Source organism: Carcharodon carcharias, chromosome 7, assembly GCF_017639515.1.
Source record: "Carcharodon carcharias isolate sCarCar2 chromosome 7, sCarCar2.pri, whole genome shotgun sequence".
Taxonomy (NCBI): domain Eukaryota; kingdom Metazoa; phylum Chordata; class Chondrichthyes; order Lamniformes; family Lamnidae; genus Carcharodon; species Carcharodon carcharias.
Genome location: NC_054473.1, coordinates 23,952,983 through 23,968,119, shown reverse-complemented (window position 1 = coordinate 23,968,119; position 15,137 = coordinate 23,952,983). Strand labels below are relative to the sequence as shown.

Sequence of the window (15,137 nt, the reverse complement as noted above, 5' to 3'; positions counted from 1 at the left end):
ATATTTTGAAATTTAGCAACTTCTCTGATAGAATATACTCTGCTCTCTGAAAGAGATGCAAGGAAAGTAATAACCTATGATAAAAGCAAAATACTGCGGATGCTGGAAATCTGAAACTAAAACAAAAATACCTGGAAAAACTCAGCAGGTCTGACAGCATCTGCGGAGAGGAACACAGTTGATGTTTTGAGTCTGAATGACTCTTCATCAGAACTAAGGAAATAGAGAAATGAGGTTAAATCTAAGCTGGAAGAGGGGGGTGGGACAGGTGGAGCTGGATAGAGGGCCAGTGACAGATGGAGACAAAGAAGAGATTGCCAAAGATGTCATAGACAAAAGGACAAAGGGGTGTTGACGGTGGTGATATTATCTAAGGAATATGCTAATGGGGACATTAAGGGTAGCGATCAGGGCAAGATAGTGGCAGATGGCCCTAGTAGGGGTGGGGTAAGGGGAAGGGATCGAAATGGATTGAAAGCTGGAGATAAAACAATAGATCAAAATAAATTTAAAAATAGGTGGGAAAAGAAAGATTTTTTTTTAAATTATAAATTATTGGAAAAAGGGGGATCGGAAAGGTGGTGGGGATGGAGGAGAGAGTTCATGATCTGAAATTGTTGAACTCAATATTAAGTCCTGAAGGCTGTAAAGTGCCTAGTTGGAAGATGAGGTGCTGTTCCTCCAGTTTGCATTGAGCTTCACTGGAACATTGCAGGAGGCCAAGGACAGACATGTGGGCAGGAGAGCAGACTGGTGTGTTGAAATGGCAAGCGACAGGGAGGTCTGGGTCATGCTTGCAGACAGACCGAAGGTGTTCTGCAAAGCGGTCACCCAGTCTGCCTTTGGTCTTTTCAATGTAGAGGAAACCGCATTGGGAGCAGTGAATGTAATAGACCAAATTGAGGGAAGTGCAAGTGAAATGCTGCTTCACTTGAAAGGAGTGTTCGGGCCCTTGGACAGTGAGGAGAAGGGAAGTAAAGGGGCAGGTGTTGTACCTTCTGCGGTTGCATGGGAAGGTGCCGTGGGAGGGATTAGAGGTGTAGGGGGTGATGGAGGAGTGGACCAGGGTGTCCCAGATGCCCACATCCCATGAACAAATGTTAAAAAAAATTCAATAGTGTCATGACCACTTTTTACTGACAGTATTTATTCTAGAATTTTAAAATTGATTTCAAATTGTCAAACTGCCATGGTGGGATTTGAACACACATGCTCTGGACTACTAATCCAGTAATGATATAGTTCAACACTCTTTTGGCTTTGTTGATTGCTGCCTTAGATTCATTGGACATATTTAGTGTCAAGTTTACAAAGGCTCCTAGCACTCCTTCCACTTCACCTTCAGCTATTTCAGCAGCATTCAGGCCAGGCCAAGGAACACAGTCATGGAGTATGTATGTTACATGTTGGTCTATCTTATATGTAGCAATTTGCACTGGTCTGCATTAAATTTCACATGCTCTTTATTTGTCTGATATGGTTATTTCATTCAATTCATTGTGCAACTTCTGAATTACTTCCTCTGATTCCATCATCTGTCCTGCTCTAGTATCTCCAAGCAAAATAAGAGCATTGAGTTTTGAAACTTTCTGAAAAAGAATTATGATCCTGAATATGCATTTCGTAAATTGTGTTCAAAGTGAGGGATTTTGGTACAGGGGAATTGAACTCATCCCCTTTAAGGCGCCCTCAGTTAGCAAACAAGCATAAGTCAGGTTTAACAGAGCCAGATGAAGAGAAAAACTCCCACTATACTTCAAGCAACATCTTCAGACTCAAACTCAGAAATCATTCCCCCATTCCATCATTCCCCTACCGCTTCCCACACCAGTCATTCTGTGGCCTCTTTGAGTGTGTCACAATTAGTGCCAAATTCGAAACAGTCTTCCAGCATTCCTATGAATGTACCAGAGTTCTTAAAAGAAACATTCACAACTTTGATCATGGTGATGGGAGAAGTAAGTGCTGGCTCAGGACTGTTTGTAAATTATTTTCCATGTCTAGAAGGTTGTTTGTGAACCTTCCACTCATAATATTCCCTAGGATTAACTGAAAAAAATCAAAAGTAAAAAAGAAAATAAATGCTTTTTTTTCTCTGAAATATCAGATTATATACAAACACTGGGGGCAACTTGCTTTCTCCTTGCACTGATTTCTTCCAATTGGAGTCTTCAGTCATTCATTGTGTCTGTTTTTGGGCCAGGCCAAGAAAGACAGTCAGCAACAGTGAAGCACTGTGGCAATGAAGGCCTTGCTCTCCATTTTCTACTTGCTGGCTGTGGTTTGGGGTTCACATAGACAAATGTTGCTTCCTTTTCCATGGGTGCGCTCTGCACTTCTCCAGTAAAGACATTTGTATGAACATTTGGGTTTGGCTGGCAGTGGCTGTAGAATTGGCGATATGTTGTTTGCATCATTTCTGATCTAGGATGGTCAGCTGTTATCAACGGACGAGCACGTGGGACCAGCAGCTGAGGAATCATCACCGCTGTGGATTGTGGATTTCTGTGATTCCAGAAATCTGCTTTATATGTGGATATTAATGGCCACTGCTGTTGTCTCTCAGTCTGAATTGGAACCCAGGAAATTAAATCTTTCTTAAATTCGTTGCTCCTTCCAAAAGCAGTTTTCGCCCGACTTTTAGCCTTGTTCTACAAAAAGGCAAGACAATTTGTTAATGTTATTTTCCAGGTATTTGTATTAAAAGTCTCCAACAATAAATTGTTTAATAAGGTTGTGTACCTTGTAGTATTCCCAGAGTAAGCAATGCACTTGTGACAAATTAACTTGGCTCACAGACATTCTAAGAGTCTTAGCTAGGGTTTTGAAAGTTAACACTGTGACTATACCTTCACTTTGTACATATGAAAATAGAAACTCAGCCCAAACTTAAGGCACATCCCTCATTGGTATTCTTTCCATGTACAGCTTTACCAATCTTTAACTTTTTAAGTAAAGTCCAACAGGCTTTTGTGATAGAACCTTTCGGAGCTTGCCAAAGCTTGCATGTTAGAAAGTAGCACAAATAAAAACACATGTATTTTATTGAGGCAACAGAATGAATAGCCTTAGGATGTGCTGCATCAAAATGGTTTCACTGACATAAAAATAACAGAATTATTTTGGAGTCAGACCCAAACCCAAGTTCAGAGGATTGCAGTGTGAGATTCACCCTGGAGGCCTCAGTCTCATTATGTGGAATTAAAACTTCATTGAGTCGCACCATGATGCAGAGGCAGGAAACCTGTGGCTCTAACATGCCAAGATGTTTCAAGATGCGCCTGTTTGGCTCTCTGCCATTGATGCCACATAATTACCTTCACTAGAATGCCAATTATGAGTCCACACAGCTATGGGAACATCCTGGAGCCCATGACAAACAAGGGGGGGATGTGATATTGATCAAGCACTTCATGTCCTGTCAAAATTACCAGCTGAAAGAGGCAAATGTAAACCTCCATTAGTTCCCTGGATGGGATTTTAACCTTCAAGGGGGGGAGGATGGGCACGGAAGGCAGTGGGGAGAGAGGAAAGTGAAAAGTTAAACATAAAAAATTGGGAAACCCAACCTCTACCCCACCTCCAGTTTTAACAGAGGCAGGTCGAAAGGGCAGACAGCTAACCTGCACAATTGAGGTCGGTTGGTCATTAAGGTATTTTAATGCGGCTAATGGCCTAAAATTTTATCTCTGTTCCAGATTCAGTTCTGGCCTTGTGAAATCTGACTGCTAAAGGGAGGTGAGAATGGTTGGAAAGGACAAATTGCTGCCTTTCCAGCGCAGCTCTTGGGCCAAGAGGAACTGGAGTGCTTCCTGCTGGCCCATCAAGCTTACTTATTTCCATCAGACAATTTAATCCCATCCTGAAATCTCCCCTACACCACCATACCCCCCAACCTGCATGTCCGATAACCCCCACTGATGTCTGACCAGGACTGTGCCCTGGTACCAAAGGCCTACCCACCTGACAGCCAGGCAGCCTTTCAATGTGGCTGGCTGCAGCCAGAAAACAGATTTTTTTTAAATGTAAAAATCATACTTCTAGGCGTCCCAGCCATTAAACCTCCTCACTACTATTGGGGTTTTATCTCCTAATTATTTGGCTGTCCTTTCTGGTATTTGGCTGGCTGGATCTGATAAAACTCCAATCTTGGGAACCCACTTCCTGACAATGTTGCCTCTTGATGTGTGCAGCTTTATCTAGGCTGGATGAGAGTTCTGGCTCAGTAAGTGTACTCCCTCACTGGAAACAATTCTGTTGCTCGCACTCTGAGACCAGTGCTGCAGCATAATTGCACCTCCAGAGGTACAATATTCAACCACTGAACTCTTGCTGGTGTTTTTCATTGATAGGCCTTTGATATTCAGGACAGAAATGATTGACAATAGTCCAGGGTTCAGGGCAAAACCCTGAATCAAAACAAGAACCAAAATCTAGGCCTCCGGATCAAGATATAGAACTGTACCATAATCCTGCTGAGGAGGTCATGATGCTCTCCAATACTAAAATCCTTTCTGTGCAATTAAAAATGTTGAAATTCTGTAGTACAAACTTTTAAACAGCAGAGTCAGCCTTTCCTGCCAGATTACAACTGTGAGCTCCAGTAACTTTCTCAAATTTGCTGTTCTCATGGTCCTTTCCCTGGGTAGGTTACTGATTTACGGAAAAAGAAAGGCCACAAAAACAGCACCAAGCCAGAGATTTGGGAGGTTATTGTGTGAAAAGCAGAGACATTTCAAAGTGATAAAAGTATTATTTATTTATAATGGTTACACACAAAATACTCTTATAAAAATGGTGGTTATGTAAAAATGGCAATATGAAAAATTAATAAGTCAAAAGAAAAGCCAAGCTTTTCGTCTATGTATGGGAATATACCAAAAGGTCAAAAAGGGAAGGAGTGGTTGTGATTTTCTGTTCACTGAGTTTAGGCTGACTTTTATAGACATCTGACTTTTGACTCCTTGAATGTCAGTCTCCATCAGAGAGGAGTGATGTAAGGCCCCTGTGGCTCCTTCATTGAACTTCACTGAACCTCCAGCTGCTTAACTTGAGATATTGTAGGGAAAGATATCAGTAGGAATGCACCAGTTAGAAAAAAATAGTAGTTTTAAATACTTACACAATTCTGTAACAAATGCTGTCTTGTATTAGTATATTAATATATTTTTATCTTAGTATTAGTGTATAAAATATTTGGGAGCATTGCAAATCTTCAGCATTCAGTCATTTTTGGTGGGTTTGAAAAAAGAATTGGCTTAAAATTCTCAACATTAGGATCGTTACTCTTCACAATATAGATCATCGATCTGGGTGAAGGTATTTGGGAGACCGTCCTCATGTTCATGGATGACATCTAGATCTGTGCTAGTATAAGAAAAAATGAGATTACAATCTGATCTAGATTGTTGGCAGATTGGGGTGACAACATTTAAAGCTGATAAATGGAGCATTTTGCATGTGGGTAAAGCTAATGCCAAGTGTGTGTCTCCCATGTTGAATTCTGAATAAAAGTCTGCTGAGAGGGAAAGAGATTTAGATGGTATAATGCATAAACGTCAAAAGGTTTGAGACCAGCACTGAGAGGCTAAAGAAAAGTAAAATAAGAGTATTACAATGTACAGCTAGGAGGATTTGAGGTAAAACAAAATACTGTCATTGTAATAGACCTTGGTTCAATCCTATCTAGAGTACCCTAGAATTTGTTTTTCATTGCCTTTGAGGATTGGAGAGAAACTTCTCAAAACCCTTTTTCTTTGGTTTGACCTAGTGGTCTGCCTTCAATGTTTTTCTGCCTCCAGCAGGAGATTACATGATGACTGGTGGGTAAAGGACATTGAGGGTTGCCTGGAATACACACCCTCTGCATTTGCAACCCTCCCCCAAGGCCTTTCCCAGTTGTTGCCCTGATGTTGTTTGGACTGCTCGATATTGCATAGGCCTGAATCCAGTAAACTGCACCGAGATGCTCCTTTGGGGCAAGCAGCTCACCTGCTCTATGTAAATGATGTCCAAATATTGAAATGGTCCCAGCCTCTCCATTCCAGGCATGGTTGGGCTGATGGCCAGTGAGAAATACTGGTAAACTAGTCAGAAGTTAACCTCCCCATGATTCTGGTTTTTGGTTCTGCTATCTGATTGGTTGAAGCATCAGTGGTCTTTGGTACTGGGATTTGATTGATTGAAGAGGCATACAATCATACATTCTAAGATTACAAACAAAAAACATACTGCATCAAAGTGTTTCTACCCATATCAATGTATGGTTTAAGGTTATGTTGTGTTCTGATAATATTTAGTAACAGTTATAGTTCAAATTACAATAGTGACTACACTTCTAAAGCACTTAATTGGCTGTGAAGCGATTTGGGATGTCACAGCAAATTTACAATGACTTTTGTCCCAAGGTTTTTTGTTTGAGACCCATGCTTTTCTTGATGGCTTTTCTTTATGTTTCCTGCAAATTTCAATGCAACCTGAAGTGTAGTTAGAGTGTGTCAGGAATTGTTTATAGCATTTGGCCCTTTTTAATATCAGCTCTTTAACATTGATGTTTTATTGCTGGAACTGCATGGCCTAGACTGTAAAATTGCAGTGATGGGCTGGATTTTGCTGAAATGATGAATTATACATCTTAAATTTTATATTTTTAAAATCTCTAATGAATGACTCCACATAGGAATGAGATTGAACACTTAAAATTGTTTCCGTTCTGGGCCAGAGCGGTTGATTGGTGCTGCATTAACATTTAGTAAATCATTTAAAAAGGTTCTTTTAGCTACCAGACTGATCTTTCTGTGGTATGTTTAATGGAAAATTCCAGCAAGTTCTTAAAAATAACAGAAGATAATGGCAGAGCAGCACAAGTTGACTAGAAGGTTCTTGACATTCACAACTCAAGATATATATCTTAATGCCTTCAATTTGCTAGCTAATTTGCACATTAATAATGGCATTCCTTGTCAACACATCATTATTTTACCAGCAAGATCCATAGGAATATAACAACATAGGATCTGGTTGTTATGTTAAAACTAACTTCTTAAATATCAATTTTCATCAATGCATTTTGCAAAAACGTTTATTAGTTAATACAATGATCAATGATATGAAAGAACCGACAATCTTTGTGTTGCTTCATCAAGTATCACATTCTACACTTACATTCTCCAGGTATGTGACACTGTCATGAAATACTCGTTGACTATCATGTTTGGAAAAGTTGTGTTTCAAAGGGCTCTCCTGAAACCAGAGTAACACCTATATTAATCAAAGAGACTGAATGGTGGTCAGTGAGATGCTTCACAGTGTACAGGAAAATATATAGTACTCAACTGAATCACTCAGTTTTAAAATAAACATGTCTAGGTGGTAGCCAGCGGGGAGAGCTTTAATCCATGCATTGAAGATGGGAAACCTAGAAACTTCAGAAAATAGGAGCAGGAGTAGGTCATTCGGTCCTTCGAGCCTGCTCCGCCATCCAATACGGCCATGGCTGATCCTCTATCTCAACACCATACTCCCACTGTCTCCCCATAACCCTTGAGGCCTTTAGAGTCCAGAAGTCTATCTATTTCTTCCATAAATATATTCAGTGACTTGGCCTCCACAGCCTCCTGTGGTAGAGAATTCCACAGGTTTACCACCCTCCAAGTGAAGAGGTTTCTCCTCATTTCAGTCCTAAAAGGTCTCCTAGAACCAGCATGTACTCAATAGGCTGATGGCCTCCTTCTGTGCTGTAATGACTATGACTAAAAAAAGCATGAAGCAATTCTGATCATCCCTGTTAGCTTGATACCATGAGTGGCCATAAAACATGCAGTGCACAAGTATCTAATGAGAATTTAAAAGGTTTATCAAATGTAGATTCTTGAGAAAGGAATATGGATAGACACGGAGGAGGAGACTGCAGCCACAATTCAATAAGTATCTGCCTTTTGAAAGTATTAGCACAGGGTTTCAAATGCCTCCTGATCAACTGTGACATTTCAGGAGATTGTAGACTATTCATTAATCACTGTATAAAAAGATTCTGTTGCAAAGGTCTCAAGAAAGGCTACTCATCAAGCAATACAAACATTGCTCCTGTTGTTACTGCTGACATTCATATAATGTTGTGTTTATATCACAAGTTTCACCTTATGCTGAATGATCATCAATCTCTTCTGTGGTAGTGAGAATACAGGGGGAATTTTCAACTGCCGGCTGCTCATTTATCACATGAAAAACACAGTAGAATCTAACAGGGATTTTGTATGCCCAATTGCCAGCCTCATTCAATTTTCAGGGAGGCTTTTGTAAGGCCAGCCAACAATCATATGCAAAACTATGCAAATAAGGAACAAAATACCTTGTAAGATCCCGGTTGCAATTTTCATGGTGAAATGGGCAGAGTATGTGACGTGCACATTTGCCAGTAAAATTTAAATAAGGCCTGAACCAAAAAATGGTTTGGGCCTGCTAACTCAGGCCTTGGGAAGTTGCTGCGGCTAAAAAAATCTAATATTGTACCTGCTTTGATGCAAACTAAATATCTCCCTTCATGAATAAAACTTTTCAGATTTATGGCAAAGTACAGGATCCTAGAAAGCTCAGGGCTGATACCAGCAAATATTTTGGAGCTATTTGTTCTTTGTTCTTTGAACTGATAACATACCTTTTCTATTTTCATGTTCATCAATGGGATTCCTTGATCACCGTGAGAGAAAAGTGTATCTTTGATGTCTTTAGCAACTGTAAACCATTTTCTTGGACAGAAATTGGTCATTGTTGATTCCAAAAGGCATTCAATAGGTGCCACACAAAGGTAAATATGCAAGATAAGGGCTGATGGAGTTGGGGTGATATATTTACTTAGACAGAGGATTGGTTAATGAACAGGAAACAAAGAGTAGGGATAAATGGGGCATTTTCATTATGGCAGGCTGTGACTATTGGAGTGCTACATGGATCAGTGTTGGGGCCGCAGCTATTTGCAATCTATATTAACAACTTAAACAAACAGATGGAGAGGAATGTTTCTAAATTTGCTGATGATACAAAGCCAGTTGTGAATATAAGCTATGAGGTGGACACAAATCCAAAGGGATATAGGCAGGTTAAATGAGTGGGCAGCAATGTGGCTGTGAAGTATAATGCGAGGAAGTGTATTTAACTTGGGCATAAGAATGGAATAGCAGAATATTTCTTTCAAAAGACGTGAAATTTGGAAATGTTGATGTTCAGAGGGACTCATTATACTTGTACAAAGAATATAGAAAGTTAGCATGCAGGTAGAGCAAGAAATTAGGAAGACAAATAGTATGTTGGCCTTTATTGCAAGAAGATTACAATACAAGAATAAAAAAGTCTTGCTACAGTTGTACAGAGCTTTGGTGAGACCACACCTAGAATACTGTGTGCAGTTTTGTCTCCATATATGTAGAAACTTACATAGAAAATAGGAGCAGGAGTAGGCCATTCGGCCCTTCGAGCCTGCTCTGCCATTCATTAATGATCATGGCTGATCATCCAACTCAATAGCCTGCTCCCGCTTTCTCCCCATATCCTTTGATCCCTTTCGCCCCAAAAGCTATATCTAACTCCTTCTTGAAAACTACTTTCTGTAGTAACGAATTCCACAGGCTCTCTGGGTGAAGAAATTTCTCCTCATCTCAGTCCTAAATGGTCTACCCCGTATCCTCAAACTGTGACCCCTGGTTCTGGACTTCCCCCACCATCAGGAACATCCTTCCTGCATCTACCATGTCTAGTCCTGTTAGAATTTTATAGGTTTCTATGAGATCCCCCCTCATTCTTCTGAACTCCAGTGAATATAACGACTCAATCTCTCCTCATATGTCCGTCCCGCCATTCCAGGAATCAGTTGGGTAAACCTTCGCTGCACTCCCTCTATAGTAAGTACATCCTTCCTCAGATAAGGAGACCAAAACTGCACACAATATTCCAGGTGTGGTCTCACCAAGGCCCTGTACAATTGCAGCAAGATATCTCCGTTCCTGTACTTGAATCCTCTCACTATGAAGGCCAACATATCATTTGCCTTTTTTAACCCCTGCTGCACCTGCATGCTTACCTTCAGCGACTGGTGTACGAGGACACCCAGGTCTTGTTGCACATTCAAATAATAATCTGCCTTCCTGTTTTTGCTATCAAAATGGATAACGTCACAATTATCCATGTTATACTGCATCTGCCATGCATTTGCCCACTCACTCAGCTTGTCCAAATCACACTGAAGCATCTCTGCATCCTCCTCACAGCTCACCTCCCACCCAGCTTTATGTCATCTGCAAATTTGGAGATATTACATTTAGTTCCATCATCTAAATCTTTAATATATATTGTGAATAGCTGGGGTCCCAGTACCGATCCCTGTGCTACCCCACTAGTCACTGCCTGCCATTCAGAAAAATTTATTCTTACTCTTTGTTTCCTGTCTGCCAACCAGTTTTCTATCCATCTCAATATATCCCCAATCCCATGCGCTTTAATTTTACACGCCAATCTCTTATGTGGGACTTTGTCGAAAGCCTTCTGAAAGTCCAAATAAACCACATCTACTGGCTCCCCCTCATCAACTCTACTGGTTACATCCTTGAAAAATTCCAGTAGATTTGTCAAGCATGATTTCCCTTTCGTAAATCCATGCTGACGCTGTCCGATTCTGCCACTGTTGTCCACGTGCTCAGCTATTAAATCTGTTATAATGGACTTTAGAATATTCCCCACTACCGACGTCAGGCTGACTTGTCTATAATTCCCTGTTTTCTCTCTACCTCCTTTTTAAATAGTGGGGTTACATTAGCTACCCTCCAATCCGTAGGAACTGTTCCAGAGTCTACAGAATCTCACAAGATGACCACCAAGGCATCCACTGTTTCTAGGGCCACTTCCTTAAGTACTCTGGGATGTACATTATCATGCCCTGGGGATTTATCAGCCTTTAATCCCATCTACTTCCCCAACACCATTTCCCTACTAATACTGATTTCTTTCAGCTCCTCCCTCTCACTAAACCCTGTGTTCCCCAACATTTCTGTTATGTTATTTGTGTTCTCCTTTGTGAAGACAGAAGCAAAGTGTGTATTTAGTTGGCCAGCTATTTCTTTGTTCTCCATTATAAATTCCCATTATTGAAGCAAGGATATACTGGCATTGGAGACAATACAGTGAAGGTTCACTAGATTGGTCCATGGGATGGAAAACAGGACATGAATGACACATTTCAGAGGATTATGCTGTGTGCCACAATAGGGTTGCCAATTCTAGTTGGAGATGTTCCTGGGAGTTTGATCACAAGATGTTCTGACCATATAACACTGGATCATGTGATGTTGAACCACATGCCTTTTATAAATATTTCTGAATTACCTTATAACAGTTGGATGGTTGAGAATCTTTACCTGTGGTTTCATACCAACAGCTGTTGTATAACAGATTTCAGGAACCAGTGGCCAGGCAAGAGCTGGCAAAGCTACGAAACCAAGGGTGTGGAAAGGGGAAGACATTTTCTCCATCTCTCCTGTCAAGCCTCCATTTCCACAGTCTTCATTTCCCAGAACATTCATTCCCACTCTCTATCTCCCTGAGCAACCATTCCCAGTCTCCACCAGTCCCACAAGCTGCTATTCCCCAATGTCCATCGCTCCCTGAGCCTCCGATTTCAAAACCCATCCTCCAACCCCAATTCCCAACTTTTCCAGCCATTCACGACTCTGTGGGTGATGACACTAAGCAGTGGCTGATAACAAATTCCAGGGAAAAGACTGGAAATCATTCTATCTAAAATTGATATGGTATAACCTTGTTCTGATCTATTAGTTACTTAGTAATTATTTACAGTGCCTCAGGTAAGTGTCTGATGTTTACTTGAGTGGGTAGCAGTGGGAAATTTAAATTGCTGACCTGCTAGGCTGCTAGAGAGAGCAGGATAGGAACCTTACAGGCAAGCTCTGTTTAAACTGGGAGGGGAACCCTGCACCCCAAGAATACCTGAAAAACATCCATAGCTACATTGGCTTCAGAGTCTGGGGCAGCTGTCTAAAATGGGCCTTAGGTCCTTTGCATTTGCTAATGGAGGGTCTAAAGCCTGCTTTAGGATCCCTCTGAGAAATTGACTTCCAAGTGGAGGGGGTGTCGGGCCTGCTTCACTCAAGTTTTCCAGCTGTGAATGTAGCATCTAAAATGCAAGTTTAACTTTTTCAAATTCACATAAATCCAGTTGGAACAGGAGTGCTCCTCTCTGCTCCTTACACTGTCAGCCATGATATGCCCTGCAGTCACTGTCCTTCCTTGTACTCCTACCCCTTACCTGAGGGTCAGCTGCCTGTGAAAGCACAATTGGTGCTGCTAATTCACCAATTAAATGAAGCCTGAGGCCCATTTTCAGACCTCATGGTTGGACACAAAGAAATAGGCCTAGACAAATTTCCACCCTGTTACATGGATAATTTGCGGGACTGGTAAAATCATGACATTTTGCTTTATAATAAATGATAGAGAGGACTAGAAAGTGATAGCAGCAAAACTTTGAATATTTCTGCGTACCGTCTAAATTTCATTAACAGATAATTGTGAGTAATAACCACATAGATTATTCATGATGGGTAATTAAAAAGAAGGTCCACATGGCATAAATGAGATGAATTGGTGCAATTGTTCTTCTGTGACTAAACCCTTGTGACCTTATAGATTACATCACTAATGAGTACTGATGGCTTTGTGCATAGATTACCTGTAAATGACACTTCAAATTATCCTCGAGTTTTAAAATTAATCAGTATTACTAACACCCCAATATATTTACATTTGATTTATTTAGTTAGATTTGTTAATGTCAAAGGCACTGGACAAACTGGTTGGAAAATTCCACCAATTTTTGTATCAACAGGAAGCTTGGATTTTTCTCACTATTGCTATGATATAAATTGTATGAGCTGTAACCTTCCTTAGCTCTCATCATGAGCCTAAAACTGTTTTTTCTTAATTGTGAAGAATCATTATTTTATAGTAATGCTCTGAAGATGCTTTTACAATTAAGTATTTACATGGTGCTTCATTGGGAAAGAATTTCCTCTAGTTGGAGAATCAGTAGATCAATGTAAAACTGTCATTTTGATAGTAAAAAGGGGAGTTAAGAGAAATTTATTTACTCACAACAGCAGTTTTAATGTTGTGAAACACCCCAAGGTGCTTCACAGGAATGTTATCAAACAACATTTGACACTGAGCCATGTAAAGAGATATTAGGGCAGGTGACCAAAAGCTTAGTCAAAGACAGGTTATAAAGGAATGCAAGTGTCAACGTGTGGAATGCTTTGCCACAGAGAATAGTTGAGGCAGAGACTAGTGCACCTTTTAAGGAAAATGCAGAGAAATTTTTGAAGCATAGGAAGATAAGAGTTAAGGGGAGAGAAACAGTTTTGTATTGTCGCAACAAAAGTCAGCAAAGTTCTTGTAGGATTGACTATCTTTAGTGCTGTAAACATTCATGATTCTATGATTTTTGTTGCACATTTCAGACAGCTGTAACTGTTGTTTCATTCCACAATAACAATTTGCATTTATATAGCACTGTTACATTAAAAAAATCCCAAGATGTTTCATAATCAGATCAAAATTGACATCAACCCACAAAAGGGCATATTAGGAGAAGTAGTCCAAAGCTTGGTCAAAGAGGTGGGTTTTAAAGGGAAGAGAAAGGTGGAGTTTAGAGAGGGAATAATTCCAACGTGTGAGGCACCGGAGTCAATACTCAAAAGACCAGACTGAGGGAAATGGAGAGTACAGGAGTGGGAGCTGTAAATCTGTGCGAGATTGCAGAGTTAGGGAGGTGCATGGCCATGAACGGATTTACGCAGGAGGATGAGAGTTTTAACTTTGGGACGCTAGGGATTCTGGAGCCAAATGTAGGTCAGCGAGGTTAGAGATGATGGGCTGGGCAAGACTTACTGTGTTATAGAATAGGAACTTGAGTTTTGGCTGGAAGTTTTCTCCTACCTGCTCCCATTCCGCCACAGTAACTTTGCTAAAAATACAGTGAAAACCCCAATTACCTTCGTAAGCATGGTTATCACCACTTGAACAAAGTTACAGTGATGGAGCCAGGGGAAATTCATGGCTATTATTGGGTTCATATTTTGGTTCTGTTGTGAAATACTTATGACTAGTCAACTTTATTTTACCATGTCTTGTGCTTTTCTATAAACCTAAATAACGCCCTTTTCTGTTCAACTCAATTCTTTTCATCAAACAATAAATGCATCTCCTAAATTTAAAGGTTGTACAAAATATTACGTCGGCTACAAACCGAGAAAAATCAGAAAACACTGGAATCAGGGCTAAACAGAAATGGATAATCCCGCCAAACAGTGGATTTAAATTGATAAATGTATTTGACACGAATTATTTGAACTCACCCGGAGTCTCTTTATAAGCTTCTCGGGAGGCGGAGGCTTGGCCTGTTGTCTGTATTCTTGAAAAATATCGTTCCGGGATTTGCTGCGTGTGTGTCCATGAAATCCAGTCGGGAACTGAAGGGAGAGAAAGAGAGAGGGAAGGGTCAATGAGCAAGGAGAAAGGCGGAATAGGGCTCCCTAATGCAGAACGCATCCGCCGGTCCATTAACTTCCAAAGTGACTTTTTTTTTTACCCAAGTTCCAGTGATGGCTCCAGCCATAGCGCCTGGTAAAGTTTCTTTGAGATTTGTAGAAGGGTTTCCTAGGAATCAGTGTTGACACTGAGTTTATGCTCATTGTTTACCCGGTTGCTAAACTACACGCTTGGGAGGCACGGCTGATTGCACTGTTACCACAGTGTAAACTACACGATATATAAACTTTATACCCGAACATTGAACAATAGATTGACATTCGTTTACATGATGGAAATGGTATATCTCAATTGGTCGCCTAAACTAAACAATAGTAGCAAAAATAAACTCAAACGTGTAACTGTCAGATATCCATTTATAAAGCCACCTACCTTGGGAAGAGTAATGGATGTTACAGAATTATTACAGTTCAGAAGGCGATCATTTGGCCCATTGTGTCTGCACCGGCTGTTCGAATCAGCAACCCATCTAGTGCCATTTCCCCGCCTTCTCCATGACCCAGCACGTTCTTGTTTTACAGATA

The 15,137-nt window shown here is 40.5% G+C and overlaps 1 protein-coding gene across 1 annotated transcript; it reads right to left on the bottom strand.

Annotated features, from left to right (window-relative positions):
- Positions 1–1,962: 1,962 nt before the first annotated feature.
- On the bottom strand, positions 1,963–14,680 carry LOC121279981 (uncharacterized protein C3orf84-like). The gene is made up of 4 exons (XM_041191601.1): positions 14,654–14,680; positions 14,421–14,534; positions 7,165–7,242; positions 1,963–2,651 (listed from the first exon to the last, which is right to left on the bottom strand). Exons 1-4 carry the CDS (start codon positions 14,678–14,680, stop codon positions 2,172–2,174), a joined length of 699 nt encoding a protein of 232 aa, XP_041047535.1. The 3' UTR covers positions 1,963–2,171.
- Between the last annotated feature and the right edge of the window lie 457 nt (positions 14,681–15,137).